Source organism: Littorina saxatilis, linkage group LG17 (genome assembly GCF_037325665.1).
Source record: "Littorina saxatilis isolate snail1 linkage group LG17, US_GU_Lsax_2.0, whole genome shotgun sequence".
Taxonomy (NCBI): domain Eukaryota; kingdom Metazoa; phylum Mollusca; class Gastropoda; order Littorinimorpha; family Littorinidae; genus Littorina; species Littorina saxatilis.
In genome coordinates, this window is record NC_090261.1 from 25,004,689 (window position 1) to 25,032,377 (window position 27,689).

The 27,689-nt window shown below is 39.0% G+C and overlaps 2 protein-coding genes across 12 annotated transcripts in view; one reads left to right on the top strand and one right to left on the bottom strand.

The window, feature by feature from the left end:
• LOC138953581 (calpain-B-like) overlaps positions 1 to 15,978 on the top strand; it is an 84,410-nt gene extending 68,432 nt beyond the window's left edge. For 6 of the 10 annotated variants that reach the window (XM_070325423.1, XM_070325425.1, XM_070325428.1 and 3 more), the window contains 8 exons: positions 257 to 307; positions 3,731 to 3,866; positions 10,115 to 10,173; positions 10,709 to 10,777; positions 11,445 to 11,523; positions 12,127 to 12,243; positions 13,249 to 13,307; positions 13,924 to 15,978. In XM_070325423.1, coding sequence (XP_070181524.1) covers positions 257 to 307; positions 3,731 to 3,866; positions 10,115 to 10,173; positions 10,709 to 10,777; positions 11,445 to 11,523; positions 12,127 to 12,243; positions 13,249 to 13,307; positions 13,924 to 13,950 — 597 coding nt within the window. In that variant the 3' untranslated portion in view covers positions 13,951 to 15,978. The remainder of the gene's footprint in view (positions 1 to 256; positions 308 to 3,730; positions 3,867 to 10,114; positions 10,174 to 10,708; positions 10,778 to 11,444; positions 11,524 to 12,126; positions 12,244 to 13,248; positions 13,308 to 13,923) is intronic. The other 4 variants (XM_070325424.1, XM_070325426.1, XM_070325427.1 and 1 more) reach the window with 1 other exon arrangement.
• Positions 15,979 to 18,073: 2,095 nt separating this feature from the next.
• The window catches only part of LOC138951954 (uncharacterized), a 16,161-nt gene continuing 6,545 nt past the window's right edge, over positions 18,074 to 27,689 (bottom strand). For both annotated transcript variants that reach the window (XM_070323523.1, XM_070323522.1), the window contains exons 4-11: positions 27,345 to 27,627; positions 26,310 to 26,435; positions 24,318 to 24,505; positions 23,653 to 23,849; positions 20,592 to 20,683; positions 20,023 to 20,077; positions 19,459 to 19,556; positions 18,074 to 18,483 (exon numbers count right to left, since the gene is read on the bottom strand). In XM_070323523.1, coding sequence (XP_070179624.1) covers positions 18,281 to 18,483; positions 19,459 to 19,556; positions 20,023 to 20,077; positions 20,592 to 20,683; positions 23,653 to 23,849; positions 24,318 to 24,505; positions 26,310 to 26,435; positions 27,345 to 27,627 — 1,242 coding nt within the window. In that variant the 3' untranslated portion in view covers positions 18,074 to 18,280. The remainder of the gene's footprint in view (positions 18,484 to 19,458; positions 19,557 to 20,022; positions 20,078 to 20,591; positions 20,684 to 23,652; positions 23,850 to 24,317; positions 24,506 to 26,309; positions 26,436 to 27,344; positions 27,628 to 27,689) is intronic.

Genomic DNA, 27,689 nt, shown 5'->3' on the forward strand with positions numbered 1-27,689 from the left:
ACTTTTTTGCGGTATTAATGTGAATGTATGTTCGCCTCCGGCCCTTCCCTCTTTTCAATACCTCTTTTCTTTTATAAATATATAGTATTCCTACATTGCTATATGCACTGCATCATAGTAATAGCCTCTTTCCTTGACACCTCTACTCCAATTTTGCGTTCTTTACTGTATTGTATTGTCCTTGCAATAAGCATCTCCTGTTGTTTTTGCATTGATGTTGTGTGCACTGCAGTGTGGCATGCTCAATGTTGAACAGGGCCTCTCAGAAGGTGAACCAGATCCAGAACCAGACGAAGGGCTGCCTGAGGTAGACTGCGAAATGCTGTGGAAGAACATTGTTCATAACTTGAGGGGGCAGCATAGGTTTTTGATTGAATGCAACCCCATGTAATCAGTAATGTGTGCGTTCAGCTGCACAGTTTTGGTTTGATTTGCTTGAATTGCTGGCATGATTTTTTGTTCTCATGATGCATGTGTTGCTAATTTTTGTTTATTTTTGCTTGAATTCATTCCAGTGAGTTGATTAGCTAGTTTATTTTAATAGAGATGGGATGCGTTTGGAGACATTTTTGAGAGAAGAATAAAAGAGGGAGGTAAAAAAGGAGAAGATGATCTGATGGATTTAAAAGTGATATTTTAAAAGGTTTCAGATGCATGCAAAATGGGGTTTGCATAGTGCTTATAGTAACTGTAGTTAGTTATGTATTGCTGAATGATCGCTGGACAATACAGATGGTCCAGTTTACAACAACACTCAACAGAAAAGCAAAGGAAGAGACAGGAGGGAAAGAGGGATAGATGGGATTTGTTTTAGTGTTTGTGGAAAGTTTTCAGTGTGGGTGGCCTAGAAAAAAATATACAGAGAGAAAAGCAAATTACTTGACACAGCAAGAAATAATAACCTCTCCCTCTCACCTGTTGAAGAAGGGTGTTACCCAGAACACACACACATGCACACACACGCACATGCATATCATCCTATCCCACCTCTCTCCGTTCCTTTAAGGATCTTTCTTCCAGTATGATTTTATTACTTTATACATGTACTAGAATGAATACCCGCTTCGCCGGGTAGCCGGCTTCGCCGGGAAGAAGTACTTGGAGCCGTACGCCGGCTTCGCCGAGTCCGAACAATGGACCCGCCAAGCTTAGGTCCCTCCCAGATTCGTGGAAAGGGAACAGCACGAAAATGACTCAGTGGCCATAATGCCATTCCTGACCATATCGAGTCCCATCCTTGTCGACGAATGTAACCGTGTTAATCACCTTTGGAGGCGAACTCCACTCAAACAGGATTGAGCAATTTATAGCTTATCTGTAAGCCCTTTTGAACTGTTATGGCTTTTCAAAGGAAGGCCAGTACATACAAATACACAAAAGCCGCCAGACCACATCACAAACAGAACTGAACAATCCCCAGGTGTTGCTCACATAGAGAGACACACACACACACACACACAAACACAGAGAAGCCGTATCTATAGAGAGATAGATGACAGTGTATTTTTCGCGTGGCTATAAATTGATTCGACCTTTGCACTTTTACAGTGAGGATAATTTACGGGTCCAATTTACGTTCTGGACACTGCGGTGACCTTCTAAAAATAGTAACAGAACGCCGGGAATATCCGAAGACGCCCCACTCATACTATAGTGCACCATACGAAGGAAGGGAGGTAAACGCTGAAAACCTGGAGAAGATGAGAAGATAAGGAAGAGTTACTTATAATGGTGAAATGAACACAAAAACCAAAATCGGTTCAGCGCTGCGCGCTGAGAGCACGTGTTGAAATATCTCATCGATGATATTGTGTCCGGGGTGTAGCTGAATACGGTGTCCAAATTTGAAAAAGATCCACCGAGAACTTTGGCTTTGGTGTGTCGGTATGGGGGCCCGGGTAGCTGAGGTGGAACCAAAGTAGCTGAGGTGGAACCAAAATCGGTTCAGCGCTGCGCGCTGAGAGCACGTGTTGAAATATCGACCAGGTTGTGTCCTGTCCCGGGTCTACCTGAATATGCCCACCAAATTTGAAGCAGATCCATCGAGAACTTTGGCCGTGCATCGCGCACAACCACACACACACACACACACACACAGACAGACACACAGACAGACAGACAGACACTAGTCGTATATATATATAGATATGTGTCTACATAGCTTTGTATCACATAGTGCACATTTTCAATCAATTTCTACTTTGCGGTACTGTACAACAGTTTTGCAGGGTGCAACATGGGATAACCAAAGGCATTTGATTTGCATGACTGAGGGTTTGTCGTGTGTACTTCCGATTGACATGCAATTCTTGGCCGTTTGTTTTCTGGTCGTTAGATAATTAAGTGCATGTGAGAGCAGTTTGCAACACTTCTCTCTCTCTCTCTCTCTCTCTCTCTCTCTCTCTCTTTCGATTCTTGAAAATCAGAGCAATTGAATATCTGAATCCGAAGATCTTTTTTCTGTCTGAGAAAATGACACACACATAGAGTGAATCAGCTTTTAATTTGTTTTGTGATATCAAGTAAATTTTTGTAAGAAATCCATGCTTATTGTGAGTGTGTCACTAATTTGCCACACAAGATTTTCAAGTAGTCCTTCCACACACATGCACTGGATTAAACAGAATAATTTACCTTATGTACTAAGCCAATAGCGAAAGAATGAATTTAGTGTTGTAAGGTAAAATCTTATGGATTTATCTACACAGGCTGAGACAGTATAACAGGAGCTGTAATTTCTTTTAATGCGATCTTTCAAAAAAAAGACTTTCATGTGTTATATATATTTAACCCACAGCACACTTTTTATATGTTTTTCAAAATACAGTATTTTTTTCCCTTGTTTTTTGCAAGCATACAAGAAGTAATTCCTGTGTTCCTAAAGAAAAGTGAATTCAATAACATTCTCATTTCTTTTTTTTAATTATGTGGAATTAAAGCTTTTTCTGAAAGTTCTTAAGTTCATTACTTATCTTTCTATTTTTGTGTGTGTAAATAATTGATGAATAAATATATTGGTATATCATACAACCAAAATAGGGAACTATTTTTTAACATGTAATCAATCTAGAAGTGTGCTTTCTTTTTTTTATGTAATATAATATATATCTGAATGAATGAACAGTGTGTTCCAGCAAGTATGCACACAGTAAGGGTAAAGGTATCTTTTAAAAGTTAGGTTTCGCTCTGTAATGTAACATGTTTATGTCATATTTACAATGTGGTATGGGTTCATGTATGTACATACACCTGCATTTTACCTGCAATATAGAAATGTTACTGAAGAAAATGGTGTAACTGGTCATGTAACGGCACTTCTGCATGCCACTGTCTGGCCTATACCCCGATCAGTGTACATGCTGTTATAAAACACAAATGCAGCTTCCATCCTCAGTTTCTCACCATCGTGTCTTATTCTTTGAAGTCATATTCTTGAGAAAATGAATTTTTTGTATCTTACCACTGATTAATTATGCACTGGAAAACACATACATTGCACATGTATTCTCACATCTGCATCCACAGCATTACCCAAGGCAGTCTTGTACGAACTGTACAAGTAATGGTAAGGGTAAAAATGTTTTTGAGGCTTTGTTCTGATGTTCTAAGTATCCTACAACCACCAGTTCTTTGTTGTTGTTCCCGGTTTTGAAGCATCCTTGGTCAACCAGGATGTTTGATTTTGGATTTTGTTTTTCTGACGTTCATTTGTAAGCTGGTTTGATTGCAGGAACGCAGAGATCCCACGGATGAGGAGCAATCCCAGGAGAGCAGCCTGAAAGACAACTTCCGCCGTCTTGCAGGAGAGGACATGGAGATCGACGCCTTCGAGCTGCAGGAGGTTCTCAACGCTGTCTTCCAAAAAGGTGTGTGTCCACCTATGTCTTATGTAGACTTTTTTGTGGGTGTTGAACTTAGTACCTTTTGATGGAAATTTTTTCCTAAACAGAGTTAAAAGAGTGTTGATAGAATGGTCCAGTTATTCAAGATTTGCATTTCTGAGAATTAGGTTCATTGCTTATTCGTTGTTTACCCACATTATCCATTTTTTAGATTTAACATTTGACGAGGAATTTTGTGTGTGAATTCTTTTGTAGAGGAAATATTCTGAATATTTATAGCTTAAAAAGTAGATGAGAATTTTATTTAATTGGCATTTGCAAAGGTAATGTATAAACTAAAACAAAGCTTTTGAATGAGTTTGTCTGGTATGCAGATCTCTGCTTATGATTAACTCAGGTTGTACAGTTTGCTGAGTTGCTTATGATGTGTGCTAATGTGTGACATGCAAATAAGGGCAGCTAGGATAGATATTCAGCTTACCTATATTTTATCTTCTAGAAAGATTCTCAGTTACATTGTATCATCAATGCAGAAAAATTAACACCCAAGTTATAATAAAAAGTATTCTGTTTACTTTTTCTTGTTTAAGTATTAAACCACAAGTTTGTTCTTTGTAAAATGATCATTCTATTATACTGGCTATTTCTCAAATGAAATTTGATTTGAAAATGGTAATCACCAATAAGATTGCTGTTTGTTCAAATGTGAACTTCATTTCTATCTCTGTGTTTCTTGATGGTTTATGGTTAGCTTTTACTTGTGGTACTGTACAGGTTGTTCTGTGTTTCATCTTTCTGCTGAAATTTCGATCTCTAAACTCAGCCTTCTGGTTACATCTTAATCAAAAAGGCTATATGTGGTCAATTGTCTCTTCTTGGAACTGTCTTCTGATCTTACATCTCTTATTGTGTCTGAATATGACAAGCCTGCTGGTCACATTGCTTGTGGGTGCAAGGCAATGGGACTCATGTGTGTCAGCTCGTGCGCGCGTGTGTGTTTGGGTGTGTGTGCGCATGCATGTGTGCGTGCGTGCGAGCATCTGAACTCATGAGCTTGTTTTTGTGTGTGTACATACTTGTGCTTTCTCATTTGTATACTCATTTTAGGTTCTCAGAGAAAAATGAGTGTTTGTCTCTGTGACTTGTACATGTTCTTGTCCCTTGATTGACACATGGTTTTGATATATTTACCAGAGGACTGTTTTGGTAAGGAATCCTCACTGAAAGTGCACACAGAGCTTTTAGTTCATCTCTATTTCATTCCATTGCCAGCCCCCTATGGTTGTTGTCTCCCACTATGCTTTTCTTCCAGTTTGAAAACTAGTTAAGCATACTCTCGTAATGTTGCTAATTAGACCAGAGCAGAAAATATTCCACATAATACTTTTCATACTGCATGATGATCAAATCTCATATTTCAGTAACTTTGTCCTGTTTTATTCTCACTAGTATAGAAGCACTTGGCTTATGTTTAATACTCCGTAAACAGAATTAAATAACAACAAATAAAGTATTAATATGTATCAAGGTTGGTGACGGGTGCACACATAAATATAATTATTTGATGTGATAATGCTTACAACACGATTCAGATTTGTGGCTTTTCATGTTTCTTGATCTATCCAGAAGAAAAAAAGCTAACATAGCCAGCATTACTTTGAGAAAGGCGTCTTTCATAAAATAAACAGTTTTCAAAAGCCAAACAAGAACATAAGTAGAAACATCTAAAAAGAAATAGAAAAACTTAACCATGAAATAAATAAATAAAATGTTGAAATAAATTCAGTTGCTGATTTGGTACCTTGTAGTGTTTTACTTTTTGAGATACTTGCAGCATCCACTTTAAGTCACTCAGACATGACTGATACACAACTAATTGGTTTTGGTGGGGTGTACAAAGTTCTTCAACCAACTAAAACCAAACCCAGATATTAAGATAATTTATTTGGTAAACAGGTTCTTTGGTTCTTATGTCAAGTCCAGCTTATTAACACTTTTGACCCTTCATCACTCACTTCAATGTGTTGGATTTAAGGGAAGGGGAAACCTGATGGTGTTGACTGTTGATATGGGGTCCCTGGGGGTGGTCATTTTTTTCATTACACCGCCATGGGGTTGTGTGTTGATTTTTTGTAGACGTTTCTGTTTAATTAGGCTTGTCTTTTGTGTGTGTGTGTTTCATTCCATTTGATTTTATAAGTGTCAGAATCACTTTTTAGTTGCGACTGGTTGAGAATGGCTGATGAAAGAGTAGCTTTCGCCTTCATCTATGTTGATTCAAGTTGTCTGTCTTTTGAGTTTTCTCTGCAAGTTAAAACGCCCAGTTTGTGCTGCTCACTCTATTTGTTTTGAAGAATGTTAAAACTTTTCAAATCATGAAAGCTGTTTACTGCTTTGCAAGTGTATGTATGCTTGTGTGAATGCAGGTTAGCTTTTGACAGTGACTTCTTTTGCTTATATTTATAATTACCATGAATGTTTTATAATCAGCATAGATAATTTTATTCTCATCTTTTCACACAAAATTTCTCTCTTTACTTTATAGCGTGCTATCATCTCTATGTGACTGAATGCGCTCGAATTTCTTTGCAGCTACACGTAATATATTTTCTGTCGCATTCTTGCTATGTGTCGTAGCTTGTAAAAGCTTTGAAGCTCTCCTTTTGGAAAAAAGGAAAGGGCATTGCATACACAGCAGTTTTCTTTTAAAAGAGGCATGCTACATGTAGTACTAGTGGCACCTTCGAGTAAATATATATTGACTGGATTCTTCAAAAGTTACATCTGTTAAAAACAGAGTTGATTGGATATGTCCGTTTATAATATGGTTGGGCTATCTCCTGAGTAATGAATATAAACTGCTGTGCTCTGTGCACAAATTAATAAAAGCACATTAACGTCAGACTAGCAATAAAAACTTGCTTATGTGTGTATTTTCTTCTGTAAGCGTCATGAGAGAACTAGGTGCACTTCCCAGTCTACTGGTTTTATATTCAATTCTGGTAACTGTTTTACTTCGTTTTCCTGTACATGCAACTACAAAGTCCTTGGATTACTAACTGACACTCACTGACAACAAAACTGCACCTGTACTGTTTATATGTAATGAGGGAGTGGCCTTAGACATCTTTTTGAAATGACTTTTTTTCCCCTTTTTACATTTAGTCAAGTTTTGACTAAATGTTTTAACATAGAGCGGGGAATCGAGACGAGGGTTGTGGTGTATGTATGTGTGTGTGTGTGTGTGTGTGTGTGTGTGTGTGTAGAGCGATTCAGAGTAAACTACTGGACCGATCTTTATGAAATTTTTCATGAGAGTTCCTGGGTATGATATCCCCAGACTTTTTTTTTCAGTTTTTCGATAAATGTCTTTGATGACGTCATATCCGGCATTTTGTAAAAGTTGAGGCGGCTCTGTCACACCCTCATTTTTCAATAAAATTGATTGAAATTTTGGCCAAGCAATTTTCGACGAAGGCCGGACTTTGGTATTGCATTTCAGCTTGGAGGCTTAAAAATTAATTAATGACTTTGGTCATTAAAAATCTGAAAATTGTAATTAAAATTATTTTTTTATAAAACGATCCAAAATTACGTTTATCGTATTCTTCATCATTTTCTGATTCCAAAAACATATAAATATGTTATATTCGGATTAAAAACAAGCTCTGAAAATTAAAAATATAAAAATTATGATTAAAATAAAATTTCCGAAATCGATTTAAAAACAATTTCATCTTATTCCTTGTCCGTTCCTGATTCCAAAAACATATAGATATGATATGTTTGGATTAAAAACACGTTCAGAGAGTTAAAAAGAATAGAGATATAGAAAAGCGTGCTATCCTCCTCAGCGCAACCGCTACCGCGCTTTTTCTGGATTGTTCTTCTTCTTATTCTGCGTTCGTGGGCTGAAACTCGCACGTACACTACGTGTTTTTTGCACGAGTGGAATTTTATGGACCGTTTTTACCCCGCCATTTAGGCAGCCATACGCCGCTTTCGGGGAAAGCATGCTGGGTATTTTTGTGTTTCTATAACCCACCGAACTCTGACATGGATTACAGGATCTTTTACGTGCGCACTTGGTCTTGTGCTTGCGTGTACACACGGGGGTGTTCGGACACCGAGGAGAGTCTGCACACAAAGTTGACTCTGAGAAATAAATTTCTCGCCGAATGTGGGGACGAACTCACGCTGACAGCGGCCAACTGGATACAAATCCAGCGCGCTACCGACTGAGCTATATCCCCGCCTTCTGGATTGTTAATTTCACTGCCTTTGCCACGAGCGGTGGACAGACGATGCTACAAGTGTACGGTCTTGCGGAAAAAATGCAATGTGTTCAGTTTCATTCTGTGAGTTCGACTGAGCTTGACTAAATGTTGTATTTTCGCCTTACGCGACTTGTTTTTGGTTAAAAATTACTTGATTAACATAAACCAAATTTATTTCTAATTGTAAAAGGGATGAATATTAAGTCCTTCTCACCTGATGTTTCTCATTGCACATCTTTAAAAGGGAGGATTAAGAAATTAAAGTGAAGCATCCTAATTTTTTTGTAAAGTCAGTTCAGTTTAAAGTAGATGTTGTCAAGAGGTATTTTGTGCTCTTTTTTCAAATAATTGAAACACAATCTTTTTTCATATTACTTGACATTTAGTTTAGTTCTTATTGATAGTTATTTTTACCTTTTTTGATTTAAACTGACTGCAACTTAAAGACTCAGTTTATTTGTAAATAACATGTTATGCCATTGTACTTTTTTCAACAGTGTACTGAAGGGTAATAATACTGATATGATTCAGATCATTAATCTTCAGACATGGGATTCTTCCGTAAAATTACGGAATTCCGTAAATTTTTAGGCTCCAGGGATCATTCTTGAGATTCGTGCAAATCCGCTGAGAAAATGTTGGGGTATATGTAGGTATAGACCCAAGTTTTTCGGCCGGTCCGCTGATCGCGACGCTCCATTCCATACTATTCTTGAACGGTTGGTTCATAAAACGGTCAGACTGTTGCTGGTCGATCCGTATGGGAACGCGCTCTGTGTCTTTGTCTCCCACAGTCACCGTTTCAACGTAGCTATCGGGGATTCAGTATAAGCATACCGTATGAGAATGATTCGGCGCCATTTTTACATCGCTTTGAGCCACTTGCCAAAATGATGAGGAAGCTAAAGCGAGACGAAACCGTTCTATCCCGGGAAATTGACCAGCAGAAGTACAAGAAAAATCTCTGGAGATTCGACTGGCTCGATGAAGTTGTATCATTGAGCTGGAAATACGAGAAAGGCCAGAAGACACAAGACGTGAAACTGAAAGTTGGCGATGCTTTTGCTAAAATCAACTTGCCGGGAAAAGCTCAGTGCACTTTGTGCAACGATGTTAATGTTATCAACTACGGTTCCAATGGCCACTTGAAAAGCAACAAACACCTGACTATCCTGAAAACCCAGTCGTGTAATCAGTCACTGGGGTCGTTTGGCACCGACAAGGTAAGAACATTGAAACCACACCGTCACACGCCACCACCCCCCCCCCCATCCCCGCCTCTCTCTCTCTCTCTCTCTCTCTCCCTCTCTCTTTCTCCTCCTTATTTTGAGTCTTAGCGTAAAATTAATTTGAGAAACATGGGAAGGAAGAGAAAAGGGGGGGGGGGCTATGAGTAAGCTGAAATATGCATTTCAGGGCCATTTTTGTGTGTCTAAAACACTAAAAACCTTCAGCTTCTGGGGGCTTCGCCCCCAGACCCCGACCAGGGGCGTTGCCCCTGGAACCTACTGGGGGCCTTCTGCGGCCCCCAGACCCCCACCTTTCCTTAATTATCACTTTTTCGGAATCCCATGTCTGAATTTTACACTTAAACACACAAACCATGAATTAAATATATATATTTTGAATAAACGATGTCATGTTATGTGAATGATTTTTGTTTTGTCTTTCTTGTGGATACTTGGTAAGAACGCATGGAAACAATCAACTTCAAGATTTTTATAAACAGCATGTTTTCAATGAATTTATATATAACTGAATATTGATTTGAAATGTGTTTGAAATCTTCATAACACTCTGTTTGATGCACGACCCTCTTTGGGAGTTTTGATTATTGCAGTACACTATTCTTACAAATTGCTGTGGCTTAATACTTTTGAGTGTTGTCCTGAAAAAAAATGACAGGAAGTTTGTTTTTGTTTTTACTTTTAAAATCCCTTGGGAGATTTTGCTGCCAAGTTCAGGATTTAAAATGCCGACTTTGTTTCTTTTCAGAGTTTTCCTTCCCTGGCTTCACCATCGATGCCACGAGAAGTATGGTGGCTATGCACGATGTATCCTTTTTGCCTGACCCAGTCTGGTTCTTTTGGCATAGACTTTCAGAGCCTATATGGTTCTTTTGGCATAGACTTCCAGAGCTTGTATGGTTTTTTTGGCATAGGCTTCCAGAGCTTGTATGGTTATATTGGCATAAACATCAAGAGTGTGTATGTTAATTTTGGCATAGACTGCCAGAACACACTGTTATACTGTCTAGATTCCCAGTGCAAAAAGCTGTTATAGACTGAATTTCTAATCTGAGATGTTGCAAATCTCTTGGTTACCAATGTTTGGGCCTATTGTAGATTAGATTTTCCTATATGGGAAGCTGGAAGATCGTAAAATTGTGGTTTAGCTATGGCCTAGAGTCCTAGAGTGTGTGTACTGTTATAGCCTAGATTTATACTGTGGTAAACTATTAGGGCATAGAATTCCCATTGTACGAGGCTATTTCAGTAACACTGTAGGAAGTTTGGGTGGCCTAGATGACCCGTGTTAAAGGCTGATGTGGCCAGGGGTGTCCAGTGTTGTTCCTTGACCGGGGCTCAGGGTGACCTGTCTGGCAAGCTGGGCTATGATGAGTTCAAGGACTTGTGGGAAGACCTGCGCAAGTGGAAGGTAGGCTCTTGACACAGCTCATTGTTTTTGAACGGTTACGACTAGAAGCATTTCAGTGTTTCACTCTTTGTTTTTGTTCTTGATTTAATTAATTATTATTCTAGCAATTCTCTTGAAAACCACGTCATCTTTCTGTTACTGCTGAGTGTTTTTGTCAAATCCTGATCTGTTGTGAGAGACAAAACTTAAGGATTTCAAGTGTTCGAACAATTTCTTCGATGTTGGCATTGTTTTTCAAAATAACAATATATTCATACCTCAGACTAATGTTGTAATTGCCTCAGCTGAAAGTAACCTTCCCCATATGAATACGTTTATGTCAGACTAAAACATTATTTTGTAAAATCAGTGCTTGTGTATAGGAAAATATCAGTGTGATGTATGAAGTTGTTGAGAGAAAAGGCTGCAAAAAAGCATGCTCTTAGTGTTTGCAAAACCATGGATGAGTCTGTGGTTTACAGGTTGAGTGGAGTACCTTTAAAGTCTGTTTGGTACAAGTTTCAAGACAGTATGTGCCTGTTTTACAGGATACTTGGTTTTCAGAAATTGATATAGACTCCTACACAAACCAAGACTTTAGAAACTGATGAAATAGACTAATTTGATGTCAGCGAGTTTGATTATAAGTGTTTAATTTGTTAAGATTGTCTATGTAATCTTTCAACAGGGAGTCTTCAAGGAATATGACCAGGACAGGAGTGGAGCCCTGAACTCCTATGAGCTGAGATCAGCCCTCAACAGTGTTGGTATGTGCTGCACAATATCAAGGAATTCATGTGGATCAGAAATTGTGTGTTTTGTAAACGATTCAAACACAACAGCACATCTTTCAGTGTAAAATTGCACCAGTTTTTTTTAAAAGAAATGTGCCATGGGTTCAAGGCACATTCACCCTACGACCTCCTATTGCAACTATCAGTGACTCTTTTAGGTGATAACTTGCATTCTCCCAGTAAGGTAATATATTGTACTTATATTGTACTACGTTGCAAGCCCCTGGAGCAATTTTTTGATTAGTGCTTTTGTGAACAAGAAACAATTAACAAGTGGCTCTATCCCATCTCCCCCCCCTTTTCCCGTCGCGATATAACCTTTGTGGTTGAAAACGACGTTAAAACACCAAATAAAGAAAGAAAGAACTTAATGAAAATAAAAAAATATTTCCTCTCAGGATCCCCTTATGAGAGATGTGTGTGCCACAATGTCTTTAACATTGCGCCTTGGGCAGCATGACGCCGTCTTCCAGGTTGCTCTCATTCTTTGTTTTCAGAAATAGGAAAGTATCAGCCTTTTATTGTTGTTACTCCTAGTTGTTACCAAGATACCTTACTGTTATAAAATATTTGCAGGTTTCCGTTTGAGCAACCGCACCTTGCAGTCCTTGGTGATGCGCTACAGCAACCGTGAGGGTCACATCAACTTCGGCGACTTCATCGTCTGTGCCGTCCGTCTTAAGACCATGCTGAGTGAGTTGTGCCATTGGGGCGTTTCTCTCTCACTACTTTTTTTGTAAACCATGCAGGAGAGTTTAGCTAGCTTCACCAAGACCTTTTTGACACAGAGGAATAATATAGTCTGAGTGTACCATTTTTTTGTGGACATTCTTAGCTGTTACTTTTTTAAAATTTGTTTTTTAATTTTTTTGTCAGGTGGGTTTTAGTTGTAGTTGGGTAAGATTGAGCGGTAGTTTTTATGGAATAAGAAGAATAAGGCGACTGTAGTCCTTTCTGGCATAATGAAAATATGATTATGATGTTGGAAATTGAGTGGAGGGGCGTGAACTCTAAGCTGTTGTGCAAAACAAAACTAAAAAACAACTGTCAACACAAGCATGTTTGCTTTGGTGACTTAACTAATTCCCGCAGTGGGGCACTGCGGTTATGAAATTAAAGGCCCCTCCTGTTTTTGGAACCGCAGGAGCTTTCTAGTTTGCTGTTAGGTAGATTTTTGGTTCCTCTTTCCTGTCATGCTCTCTTTTTCTTCATGAATTCTTTTCCTTTTTCTGCCTTCTTGCTCATTCACCTGTATTTTTTCCAAAAATCTCTTCTCTTGCCGCTTGTCTCGCGATTCATGTATAGTTTAATCTGTTAGTGTTCTGATGTAAGTCCAGCAGTAGATAGGTTAAGCCTATTTTAACATACTGGAAACTGGTAATCTTCCAGTAGGTATTAATTTAGTTTTACTAAAGCCTGCTGGGACACAAGTAATGGGTTAGTGCATTTGTAAACAGGAATCGCTTGACAAGTGGCCCCCTTCATCCCCCCCTTCCTCGTCCTGATATGGCTCTGCGTAGTCGGCTGGACGTTAAGCAACAAATAAACAAACAAACTTAACTAATGACCATTATGTTCACTTCATACACGTTATATGCCTTATCAGTCTTGACAAAATGTTTTTGTTGAAATATTGCAATAACTGTGTGTGTGTGTGTGTTTTACTTGTGCATTAATACTTTGCCTGTTTTCTTGTAGCTTCTTTCCGTGGTGTGGATGTGGAGGGCCAGGGTATTGCTCCCTACGACATTGAAAGCGTAAGTTATCAGACCATCTCTCATTTTCTTAAGACCTCCCAATTTTTGAACACAAACCCCCCCCCCCCCTTTGAGACTTTTTTAATCTACCTCCATTTTATGACTCTTTTTTGACACCATTTTTTCTCAGATTTTGAGAAGTCTTAAAAGAGTCACTGTACATGTATTTCCCGTTCTTGTTTGATTTTTATACCATCATTCATAGCTAATACAATCAACGTAATGGAAGTTATGTCATTGTTGCAATGTATTACTAATAGAGCCATGGGATCATGCAAATTTAGAAAGTATTTTGGCACTATTCAAACACTAATTTGTCAATCAGAAGCGTAGAATTTACTCTGGTATTGATCACTTCAAAAAAGAATGTGAGCATAGATTTCATACCCTCCACGCACCTGTAATTATGACTGGTTTTGTCAGTTTTTAATCTATATTTGCACTCATTGGTTGCACATCCATCATATTCTTCGTTTTCCAATTTAATCAAAGACTGAACATCAGAGTTTGATTATTTGTTTTGTTTGTTTCAAGCTCCATTGAAAGGCAAACAAAAGAGGAAAGAAAGAAGAAGCTCCATTATTTAGCTGCTTTCATGTTCTTGTTTTGTGAACAGTTCATCCAGACAACCATGTACTCATAGACTGAGGGTCTGTGACGGACGGGGTTGACACCAAGGTTTCAAGTCAGCATGATTTTGAGAAAAACAGCCGAAACTTAATGACATCAGCAACCACACCGTTGAACTGCACGACAACCTACCTCCCAGCAATGTTCGTTGAAAGGAAATATTGCAGTCGGGAGGATACTGTTTTGTTTTGTGTTTCATTTTTGGTTCTTTTGTAACCTACTTGAACAAAACTTGAGTTTTGACAAAGACAGTGAATTTCTTGCCTATCTACACGCAAAGAGGAGTTTATGTGTTGTGACTCATGTAAGGAATGTTAGATAGACTAGTGTTTTAACGTTTCTCGCAGTAAGTTATGTTTAATACATGTTTGTTTTTGCTTTATGTGTATTCTTTATTGTTAGCAGATGATAAGGATTTGAGTGATGCAAGTGGAGAGAAGGGTAATGGATGAAAAGCAACATCAGTACAAAAAATGCCAAGCAAATTTGTTGTCAACTCGCAGTATTAGCAGTAAAGCTACTTAACTTATGACCTTTGTAGCTTTTTTTTTCTGGAAATCTCATTTTTAAATATATTATGAACATACTTTTCCTATTTGTCAAGCTGGACATTTACGGATCGAATGATTCATTTAGTCAGCGTTTGACATTCACAGCTGCTCACTCAGATTTTTTACAATTATTATTGTGGATGTACATGTATAATTACATTTTTGCAAGTAGGATGTGTAATGCTTGCATTTTCTTGTCTATGTATGCAGATCTAATTTACATGTGGCTGATATGTGCTAACACTGCCTGACTGTTGGTGATAACGTTATTTCTGTGAGCATGCATTCTTGTCAAAACTCTTTGTGATCATTCTGCCAGTCTTTCACTCTGAACTTATTTGGGACAGCTGGGGTTAGGAGATGCAGTTCCTTCGAGCAGATTCACATTAGTTTTGATGAACATGTGATTATGAACTATCATGGTTTTCTGTTCAATTTACTTCATGTTTTTAGTGCAAGTGCACTGCTGTATGAAATGCAAAAGGTGACTAAATAAAGTGATACACAGACTGTACTTGCATTCTTCCTTTTCACCTTGGAGTTCGAAACTAAATGAAAACTGTACATGAAAAAAAATTGTTTTTGCTTTTGAAGAAATGTTTTAGGTAGACTCAACCCTCGTTGTCTAAATTTAAGGCTGTTGACATTGTGTACAGTATATTTCACATGTAAAATGTAGCCTATGCACTCATACAAGTTTCTCTTTTTTCATTGCTATTTTTTTCAAGTTAAATTTTTTAATTTTTTGCTTTGTTTTCTTTGCGCTAAGAGGATTATCTGCTGATAGGGGCTCCAAGAAGAATGGTGCTGCTGCATATCTGATTTGCTTGTTCATGCTTCCAGTTTTGATACATGCAATGGTTTACATGGGGCCTCAGGGAATACTAGTGTAATAGAGGTCAGTGTGTTAGCATGCCAGTGACCTACCCTGAAGTCATCATCACTTAATTTGTGTTTTTCATCTTCAAGCTTTTTTAAACAATCAGCTGCAGTTTGAATTAAGTTTTACACTCTTGCACACAGCAAGGCTATTATGGACATATCCAGCTGCAGTGTTTTGTTGGATTTAGTAATGGCTGTTCACAGTAACCAGTCAATACGTTTTTGGTTTTTTTCTGTATCGCGTCGGACAATTTTACCTGTATCGTTTTGTTCAACTTCAGCTTCTAATTTCATCATAAGGAAAATCAAACGGTATTTTATGCTCGTGTATATTTTGTGTTAACATTGTAACTAAAACCACAAGTGGGTTAATGCAATGACTGTAACAAGTGATGCTATAAAGGGTAGTCTTGTGACTCGCCCCATGTAGAAATGGGCAATGCCAAGAGACTATTGTACGTTTAGAGGTGACCTTTGTAGTGCTAACTTTGCCCCATACTAATCTTCCTTACCTCGAGTACTCTGCCCAGATATTTCTGCCTTAAAGTAAGGCAGCCAATTGTCTTTGTTACAATAATCACATATTTACCATGTAGTTTGTAGTTAGTTGTTGCTTTTTTTATTTTTTTTTTTAACTAACCTTATCGTTTTTGTTTACTCGTGATATTTTTTTTTGTATTTGCTTTTGCAAAGTTTCATCCCTGTTTGATATTTGTTCTTCAAAATAAGTAATAAAGTCTTCTGAAATGAAGGAACTGAATTTATTGGTAGTGTCTGTGTTTGGAGTGTGTGTGTGTGTGTGCGCAAGTGTTTCATGAAGGAAAACCTAGAAGGGTAGCCGATTCAGAACCGCAGGTTTTTTAGTCTTATCGTAGATTTTAAACATTTCAAGCACAAGGTATAATTTGATTCAAGAATTTAAATGTTATCCTTATGGCAAAGGAAATGCTTTGTACTGTATCAAAAGGATAACTAAGTGTCATTTTTGACATTTGGACTTTTTGGTATCCCTTGAAAGTGAAGATAACCAGCTTTCAGATGGTCTGTACTACAAGTGTCTATTGTTTAGCATCGATGAGATTTAGCGATTTAAAGTTTGCTCAAACTCAAGCGGCCATTTTGAGAAAAGCAGGTGTGAAGGTAACGGGGAAAAAATTTGCAAAATATCCCTAGCAACAGGGTTTTTAGTTTAACTTCTAAAGCTGAAAGTGACTAATAATTAGATGGAACCTTTTTTTTTAATATGCATCACAAAAAATCAAAATGAAATTTGTTTTAAGTACAAAAAGAGAAGACAAAAACAATAATTTGGGGGTTAAAAGGGTGCTTATTTTACGTCTGAAGTGCATTAAAACCTCAAAGCGAAAATCCCAGATTGATATTAACAGAATGGATATAACACATTATTTTGGTAGAGTGCAGTAATGCAAAAATCTCAAAATTGTGGCCATGGCTCAGGATTATTGCTGTTATCTCTGTTCGGCCTCAGCGACTTTGTTATCCTTTCGTTGGAGCAGGTCACATATGTCAGCAGTACAATGTGGACTTCACACGTTACACATTTTTCATCTATTGCTTTATCTGACACTCGCAGAGGATTTTGTGAACACCAAAAATATGACATCACAAAAACGCTATAGTTATGTGGCGATACAGAATGCAGATATTTAGCTTCAGATGTGTGAAAGTATAATGCTGAATTTTTCAAATGCGTCTACCTCTTTGCAAGTACTTTGCTAGAAATTGAAAAATTTGAGAAATCAGAATGTTTTGCTGGTATGCTTGTAATGATGGCAGCCCGTAAGACTGACAGAATCTAGTGCTGTCAGAACGACTGAAACTTTGATATGTGTTTTAGAATTTGAAACCTATTTCAAGGGAAGTAACCCCAGACCCGAGAAAACCCAGTTTCCACTCTTCAGCAGACCCCCCCATCACATTTACATGAAAACAATAAAAACGTTAAGTGAGTTTAACTCCATTTAATGTAATTTCATATGATTAAGAGCCATTGATAGTATATAAGAGAAAATAAAATACCCATTTCTTTTCATAACCTGTGACCAGGATGTTAAAAATAATCTTGTGAATTTTCACAATTGTACATATAGATGATATGCAATACCTACACCAGGCTTTAAAAAGTAGACCACTGACTTATTGAGAGATACAAGTCAGCAGCATAAAATAAAATAAACATACATTAACAGTTACATTTGAGAAAGACCAACATGTACATGGCACAATTCTGAGGAAAAATAATGAAGATCCAGGTTAAAACCATCAGTATTTACAAAAAGACTGCGATACAACACAGCATTATGACTGTTAGCCTGAAGCTACTTGATCTTTTGTTTTATGTTCAGCATGGGACCAAACATTGATGCGAACATCTAACAAAAGCCAAAATAACATGTAATCAATGCATGGAAACGTGAATGCCAATACAACGTTAACAGCTGCTTTAAAATGACTACAAAAATAAATTCAAATAAAAGAGAATTGAGTGTTTTTTAAAACAACAATTATAATAATTTAAAAATCAACCATTACCAATTAGATATTTATAAAATCCATTGCTATTTACATGTATGATTGACAACAGGGAACTGGACTTGCATAATTTTTCTCACTTTTCTACACAGCAAAATGATTTTACATCAACTCTTTCTCTTCATTCCTTTTTTAAAATTTTTTATATATATATACAGTTTCTTCAATGCGACGCTTGTAAAATACTGATAGATTGCTGAAAGCATATTACTGCTGATCATTTCCTCCTCATGAACATCACAAAATGATCCACCTTGGCTTTTTCACAGAACAAACAATACCTCAAAACCAAAACTTTCAAACTTGCACAACCCAACAAAAATGTCCATACACCTCGAAACGCCGAAGTACACTCTTTCACTCCACCTCCACCACAGCGTTGAAGGGAATGGCGAAGGAGAGAAGGTCGTCGAAAAACTCTCCGTCATTGTCACCGCCACCAAACACCAGGACCTCGTCTTCCTCCTGATTCTGGTGACTGTACGGCAGACTCACCGCAGCATGGCCTGCTCTCGCTTTGGGGGCGTTGGGAATCACCAGTCTGCTCCATGACAGCGCTCCTGTTAATATTAGAACAACAGTTGAGGGTGTGTGATTCTAATATGTGCTATACAATACAACACAGTTAAACCTGCCTATGAAGACCAGGTGACTGACCAAAAGAGGTCATCATAGACTGGTCTCACTGTGGAAAGGTTAATTATATAGGAAAAACTTGTTTGGGATCTTTTGGGATGGTCGTTGTGGGCAGGTGGTCATTATTGAAAATGGTAGCCAGGGCAGGTGTGACTGTACAAGTAAACTTCATTACCGTGCCTTGAGAAATAAATGTTGTGTCAGGCAGCAACACATTGAACATGTAACATTCAAAACACTTTAATCTAAGGAACTCTATCACAAATACACACCACACATTCACATGCATATAAAGTGCCATGTGAAATTTAATATTGACAAATTAGGAGGTGTGATTTTTGACAAGTACACTGGTACTCCCATTTTAACTGAAGATCCCTTAATTCAACACTTCCCCCCACTTGCACACATCTTGCTTTCTCACATTCTCTATTCTTTGCATCTGTCAACATACATGTACCTAATGAAAAATATCCTAAAGTTTCGTGCTTTGAATCTGGTGGAATAAAAGCACAATAAATACCCAAGTGACTTACTATACTTTTCTCCAAAAAGTAAGGAAAATGAAAGGCAAGTAAAATGAAAAGCAAAATAGAAAGATGATGTTTAGCAACTCTGACACAAACTAAATTAATCCTGGTAATGGTACACATACTGCAGAAAGCATAAGAAAGACCAGATCACAGAAACCAATACAGTGGAACCCCCCTTTTAAGACCTCCAAAAACCTGAGAAAATCAGGTCTTAAAAAGGACAGAATCTTAAAATGGGGCCAATTTTGCAGAGGTTATGAACAGAAAGTCTGAGAAAACAAGGTCTTAAAAAGGAGGGAGTTTTAAATTGGGGGGTCTTAAAAGGGGGGTTCCACTGTATACACACACAGACAGAGCCATACTTACCAAGGTCAAAGATGAAGGAATCCTCCAATGCATTGTCGCCATCGTAGCCTCCATGGATCAAGATACGCTCATTGCTCAAAGCACAGGATGCATGCCAACTGCACAACAGGTATGACTTTCATTTGAGACAAATAATGACACCAAACCCTAGCAGTGAAAGCAGTATAGAAAACTCATGCCAATAAATGACCACTAGAGTCTCATGATAAAATGTTTGAGTATAAGTGAACTCAAGTAGCAAACTCACAGTGGCTGTGGCAGGATAGGCATACTATACCAGGGATGGCCAAATCGTCCGCCCGATAGCCAAGGGCGAGTAAAAAATCCGCCGAGCTAGTAGAAACCGCCTGGCGACTCGCCCGGCTGGCCAGTTAAAATTCTGGTCAAATGCAACACTTGAGGTGTAACATTGAGTTTCAAAGCCCTAAACAATGCAGATGCAGCAACTGTGATATGCACCAGGCCAGCGAAAATTCTGGTGGGCTAGTGATTTCCTTGAAGTAAAATAAAGAAATAAACATATAAACATGAATAAATAAACAAACAATATCTACACATGCTCACCTTCTGGGCTTGGGAGGTGTTCCTTTCACATCAGGCTTGCACCAGTCAACAGTAGCTGCAAACAAAATAGCACTCTCATTACTATGTGCAGTTACAAAGAGATTGTGCAACACATACAACCATTTTAAACGTTCAACCAGCAGCAGAACATCAATTCAACCTTGTCATGTTGGCTCCGTCCACATTTTGCAAAGGCACAGACAGTTTTGGCAACACGGCACTAGGTTTTTCTTTACTGGTGCACAAAAAGAAGTTCTGCATCTTATTCTTACAACTATTAGATTCTCTCTCCGCCATCTTGAGATCAAAGAGATCCTAAACTGAGCTAATTTCTTTTTCTGTTGATTTTCTCATCATTATTTGTTTGGCTATCCATTTCAAACACCAGTCCTACCAACATACTAATAAATATTTCATTTTATCTTTGATTAAATGTTCCAAAAACAACAAACCTTTCTTGTTTTCTGTGTCCCCCCCCCCCCGATTTTAATATATATATATTTCAGTCTTGAAGGCTCTGACACGCTTAACTTTACTTAAAAAATCTTTAGTGTTGTTTGTTAACTCACTTAAATCAAGGATGAAGAGATCGTTGTAGCAGAAGGGAGCGTCCCAGCCTCCAAACATTACCAGTTGGTCTTTGATCAGTGTGGCCGAGTGACTGCAAGTACAAACAATGAAAATAATCAGATTTAAAGAATACTAGCAAACGACTGACACACACCCCCACCTCTAAAACAAAATAAGCAAAGACTCCTTTTAATTCAGTTTCTTCTCCATTCGCACTTTTTTTTTCTCTCTCTCAAGCCCGCTACTGACTAAAGGCGAACCACGCCGAACTAGTTCGGCGACGTAATCAAATCAGGGGATTCCCCTATTTTTGGGTTGCATCTGTAACATTCGCGGTTCGCCGATACAGTCCTGCAAACATTCGGCGCATCTTCGGTGAACTGACTTTTCATTGGTTGAATATTTTTGTATCTTCATCCTTGAAGAGTGACAATACTGACGGCTATAATGCTGTCAATCAATCACAAGTCTTCTCACATGATATTTCTTGATCATGTGACCGGTGTCACCGATCCATTTTGCCGCTAGTTAGTACACCAAACCAGGTACGGTGAACATTCGCCGACCTAGTTCGGCTTGGTTCGGCTGTAGTTAGTAGCGGGCTTTATAAATAGGCGATATTTGAAAATAACTGTCAGGTTTTTATGGGCCGTGAAAGACCTGCTTACTTTTTGAAATACCAGGGCAAAAGAGCCATGTGACAGTGAAATCATGGGAATGACTGACATCGCAGTGAAATTAAGCTCTGATCTGTGTTCCTGCACTGTCCCTCAATATTGCACTCTTTTCGTTAGAAAGTATGCACATTGGAGCTGACTATACATTGCCGTTGTTATCGCGTCCCTCAGTGCACAGATCACCGACTATGTGTGGATACATGTCGCTCGCTAGTGATTTGCCTTCGATGACACATGGGTTTGTTTTCATCACTATTTCCAAGGAAAAGCAACTCTTCCACAACATAAAAACCTTACAGTTAACACAAATTATTTCCGTCTTGTCGAAACTGCTGTTCATTTTGCATAATACTGGAGCAGGGAAGTTGCAGGATTTATTTTCTTTGGCAAATTTGCTAAATGGCAATACAAGTTGCAGCAGTCTGTATTGTCATCTTTAAGTTTTAACCCACTGTAAAAAAGTTTCAGCGGTTTCAAACATATCAACATCCCTGCTGGAGTGAAGTTATACTAGAAGATACGCGCGCGATATAAGACTTCATATAACATACAGACCTGGGAACCCCTGTTTTGCACTTTGAGTATTCTCAAACAAACTTGGTGTATTTTCAAAAAAATGAGCGTACTCCACACAGCGTTTGCACATCCATGATTAAAACATGCCTCATGCGCGTCCGTCACACCGTTAATTAAGTTTACCTATACATTTAAAACAAATGCTTTTTTCAATTTTTACTGACAAAAACTGCACCGTATTTGATGGACTACAAGCCGCGACTTTAAAAAATAAATCGCATTGCGGCTTATAAAAAGATGCGGCTAAAACGTTACCTAAACTTGAATAGCATTCACCTAATGGAAGTCGCCGCGGATTTTCATTTCGCTCGATTAGCGATTACCGGTTCTTTATTGGCTCTCTACTCAAGGCTCGGCGCTTTTCTCTTTCTTTCGCGAATCTTCGTTTGTCATCAAGTCGTCGTGACAAGCATACAGAGAAACACCGGATGTATCAGGATCTCGCCCGCGCGAGATTTTGTTTTTTTGTGTTTCGCGATAGTTGGAGGAGCGAGAGCCGCCATGTTGTGCTTTCGTCTGCTCGAAATGTGCGCAAAAGTCGTAAATCATCCCAAAAAAGCTTATTCCGGGCGGGACTACATGTGTGTGTTGGTTACAAATTGTGTGTGTGTGTGTGTGTGTGTGTGTGTGTGTGTGATATTTTTCTTCAAACTTTTTCACTTTTCTTCTTTGTTTCACTTGTTTATTCTCGGAGCCGATTTCGCCAAATACCGTACTTTCGTTTGCCTGGTTGTTTTGATTGATTGACACGATCCGATTATATTTGTTTCGACGGCGGCTAATATATAGAGATTACACAACGTCATCGAGTGAGGGACCGAAAAATATTGAAACTCGAGGAAGATTTTTTTGTGGTATCAACCGAGACCGTAGGTCGAGGTTGATACCACACAAAAAAATCATCCGAGAGTTTCAATATTTTTTGGTCCCTCACAAGATGACGTTTGTGTAATTTGTGTATACAATGATAAATTGATTGTATACAATGATCAATCTCTATACCTTCCTGTCACTGGAAGCAGCAACACTTGAAAGCATAAGTTCCCTTGACAAACGTCATTTATGATTGGCGTCATCTATGAATGACGTCACTGTCTAGACAAGACAAGTGCCGGTATCGGCAAACCTTGTCGCGGCAAAGGGCTATGACCCGTGCCTTGATACCATTGAGATCATAGGAGATGCACAGCAGTGCCGATACCAGGTTTCTTTAGCTTCACTTTAAAATGATATCAGAACGATAGTTATTCACTTGAAAGTGAACACAGGAGAGTTGTATACAGTGACTTAATCATGTGCCAAAATACTGGATCGGCTTCAGGATGGGCTTGTGAAGAAAAGTAGTCTAGGAATTTTTCTCGTCGTATTTTTTTCCCACTGACCGTACTGAGCGTATTCTCGACAATCATGCGTACAAAATACGGCGAAATCGTATGGGTTCCCAGGTCTGAACATACTCCTTTTACTTTAGGCATGGCTGTGGACCTAACAGTATGAGATACAAGGATAGTTCGGAACAGCGCCACAAAGATCTGTCGCTAGTTCATTACTTGAAACAATGAAAGTTAAAAAGGTGACTCCTCTGCATTTTTGTACACATAAACTTGAACAAACACTATAATTGTTCTCAACAATTTGTATACGCTCCTCACTGTCCCTGTAGCTACTCTGCATTCACGCCATCCTTTCAACAAGCAATAAACAACAAAAATATAAAGCTTGATAAGAACACTAGTTGCCTTACGCTCCCCCTGGAACCCAGAGGCCAAAGTCAAGTCACAACGCCAAATAAATACTGTCTGCTTACCCAGAACGTGGAATGGGTTTCTCCCCTTGCACTATGGGAGAGTACCAGCCCTGCATGACTGGGCTGAAGATGTGAATGTCGTTGCTACAGCCGTCGGGGTTTGGGTCAGGACGGGGGTACACACCGCCGAAGATCCACAGCTCATGGCGGTGAAGAGTGGCTGTGTGATACGCACGTGTTGGGGCTTTGCCGTTCACCTGGGTGAGGGGATGTAATACTGTCAGCAAAGTTTTCAGGGAACAATTCATACTAATTTTCGTTTATGCTGGTACATGTAGCGTAAAGCATCATTTAGGCTGAACAGTGTCTTGCAAAACCGTCACCACACACATTTGTTTTAACAATATAGTTGTAAAACATTCTTGTTCAGATGAATGAGGGAACTGATCAAGCTAGCCAAAAATAGGGGGGAAAAGCTGTCAACTTCTTTTCATTGCACTGTACTTGAATGAACTATTCTGCATTATTATTCTATTATGAACAAACTGAAAAACAGCACACATCTTTTCTTTTCAATTATCAATGTGAAGAGTAAAATTTCCCCACCCTTCTCATGATCAGTTAGATTGATAGACTGTCAGTTTTTTCTTACAAATGAATAAAAAGCGGTTCGCCATCACACCAGGGAAAGACACGTTTGATTTTCAACTACATGGACCACTAACCTTTGCCAGTGTCCACTTTTTTTCATCCAGATCAAACACATGCACGTCATGAAACCAGCGTGAGTTCTTGGAGCCACCAAAGATGTAGATGCACCGCAAGGTGGGGTCGTAGGTGGCTGTGTGGCCCATGCGATATTCTGGCTTCTGGTTCTCAGACTGGATATCCTGGCTACTCCACTTTCGAGTTTCTGAGGAGGAAGATTAGAGAACACATCATTATGTTTGTTCCATTGCTTCTGACATAGTCTACAATAGAAGTACATACGTGTACAACTAAAAGTCAAAAATGTTATGATATGATGCTCCACAAACAGGTCCTTTGGACTGCAGTTTCAAATGTATTTTAAAACAGACCAGGGGTGTTGCTAGACATTTTCATGTTGGGACATTTGGCCGAAACTGTCAGAAAGCTTTAGGACATCTTGGAAAATGTTCGGCTATTATTTTGGCTCATACAAAGTCACCGCAACATTGAAGCACAAGACTCAAGAGGGGAACACCAATACATACAATCATTATCTTAGGAACACAGATTACAGGGGCTGAACAGTTAAGCCAGAGGGGGGAGGGTACAACTTGGGGTCCAGGGTCCCGTTGGGGGGTCTGGGGGGCAAAGCCCCCCTGAAGCAGAAGAATTTTAGCTATTTTATAAACAATTTGTGGCTTATCCTTGATTTTAAACATGATCAACTGGTGTCAGCTGCCACTCATTATTTCTTTTAACGTTAGTATTAAAATTTAAATAATGGCAATTTATCTTCACTGGTCTAATATAGGTCTATGCTAATATCTGCTCCCGACATCATATAGTATGGTTAGAAGGAAGACATGTCACATACTGTGACAATTGAACAATTAACTCTTTCCCCGGCTTTACGGACAGAAAAAAAGTCTGATTTTTTTTTTTTGGGGGGGGGGTCCGGAACCCCCGTAACAACCCCCCTAATCCGCCCCTGGATTATAATTATGTTGCTTACTGCAACTGAAACAATCAGCTTTGCTGATTTAACTACATCAGACACCAGTTCTCTGAAACTTTTTCAAACCTTTAACTTTAATTTCTTGAAAGTAAAACTCTTCCAATCTTGTGCTAATCTTGACAAGCCTTGGGAAACATGACTGGTAAAACACCTACAATAAAAAAACGTGTAGGGTGAGCCATTTTGTTTGGAAACCACGATTTGGAGGACGCTTTTCATTCTCTGGCTCAGATTTCGATTCGCGGTGACTATCGTCTGCTATGTCGTCTGCTTCGATCGACTCGACAACACTACTACCACTCACACTGACACTGTCCACATTTGCGGTGTTCCTGTCATTTTGTCCGGAATCACTTACCTTGGCGAAGGGTAGCAAACCTTGGCCAATTTAGTTTTTTTCTTTTTTGGTTGCGACATGATGTTCAAATCCAAATCGAAAGCACTGGCTGATTGATAAACTATCGCGAACCGGCGAACGCAAACGCTGAGAGTGTGGTTTCCCTTGTCCAAGGGAAACCACTCTGGCATCTATATTTTTTGGCACTGGCTTCCGTTCAAAACATTGATGTTTCGTTTTTGGTATTCGCGAAGGAAATAAACGTCAGTCAGTTGACTATACATCGGCAGCAGTTTTAGCAATCAAAGCCTGACCAATACAAAAAACGGTACACACTTTGGCCGATTTAGGCGAATACTCTTCGGACATTTGGCCGATAGGGACATGAAAGGTTCGGCCAAAGTAAAAAAAAATCGGCGATTGGTCAAAGGGCCGACCCAAACGACATCCCTGCAGACACGTGCGATTACGTATGTGCACGGAAGAGGTCGTATCTTCTGTAGCTTGCTCTGAGCCAGTTTTCATTAGATTAACTTGAACTTCACCAAAATTCAAGTTAAATACATGCACCACTCACGTATTCAAGGCCAAGCAACGGAAAAAGAATCTGAATTCACAGCAGACAAAAAAGAAACAGGCAGGTGAGTAGAACTGTCAAAATATTGCCAATCTCACCTGTGTGCAGTGACCAAATGGAGTCTTTACTAAGTTGCTGTCTGTCCCCCTGCCCTCCGATCAGCATGGCACAGCGAGGCTGCGTCAGCAACATGGTGTGGCCCCACCGTGCACTGGGGCGGGGAGCTGTGGAGGAAAAGAATATATTCAGCCAACTAGTATTAACTATTATGATCAAACGCACAAAATCTGTTCACAACTTGGTGTGAATGTACAATATGATCACACTCATCTTGCACCATGTGCTACAAGCGAAGATATACTAAGGGAATCATGAGGCAACTTGGATAGAAATATGATAAAAATGGAGATTAGTGTGAAGAAAATATTACCAAGAAAAACAGAGTTGTGTAAGCAACTTTGGATAAACCCCATGTGCACGGCTGACGCAGGCAACAAACCACACCAAACAAATCTGCTTACGACTTCATAAACTCCTCTTTGTTCTGCTCTTACTTAAAGGTGGTCGTCTACATTTTTGCTTTTTTTCAATAATCTTATTGTTAGATTTCGCTAAAAAGTTATTTCAGATGATGAATGAACCATGGGGAAAAAAGTTATAGAAAAAAAAATATGTAAAAAAAAGATTTTATTTTTGGGTAGCATGACTCACGCTTCCAATATTTTGTTTTTTGTTTGCTGAGAACATGTGCTTTGCCTTAAAATACTGACCAATCAAATTCATGTCACTATGCTTATAGCCACGCCTAAACAAGTGCAGCAACAGTTTGACACTGGAGCGCTGTCCACGCTTTTATTTAAACGCACAAAATGCACGGGATTTGAGAGGAGTTTTGCGCTTGGCATTTTCCAAATAAGGATATCCTACTATGAGTACTAAGCTGGAATACTACAATGAATTTTCAAACGGCTACACTGGCTTCGTCTTTCCTGATCGAAAGGGGGTGTATTGTTGATATTTGTAGATAATAGACTCTGCATTTTAATGGTCAAATGGCGATTTCGGTATAAAAATGTAGACAAGGACCTTTAAGACTTCAAAAATAAATCATCTTTTCATCACAATTTACAAACCTCTGGCAGACAATTCAATGCAGCGAGTCAAGCGTCCGTCACTGTGTGTGACCATGCCAGTATTCTGTGGGGCCTTCACCACATTCTCACTGAATGAGCTGTCACCCAGTGCAGTCTTGGCACGGCCACTCTTGGGTGTGCTGGGATCGCTCGTCAAAGCTCGCATGCGAGTTCCACGTTTCTTGGGTGTTGGCCCGTCTGGTGTGCCATCACCCTCATCACTACGCAATCTCTTCTGCTTGGCTGGCTTCCTTGGTAACGGTGAGTGCATGTCTGCCATGACCTAAAGAATAAAAAGACGTCATAAGAGCAGCGCAGAGGTTTACTTCTACAGTCACATAGATC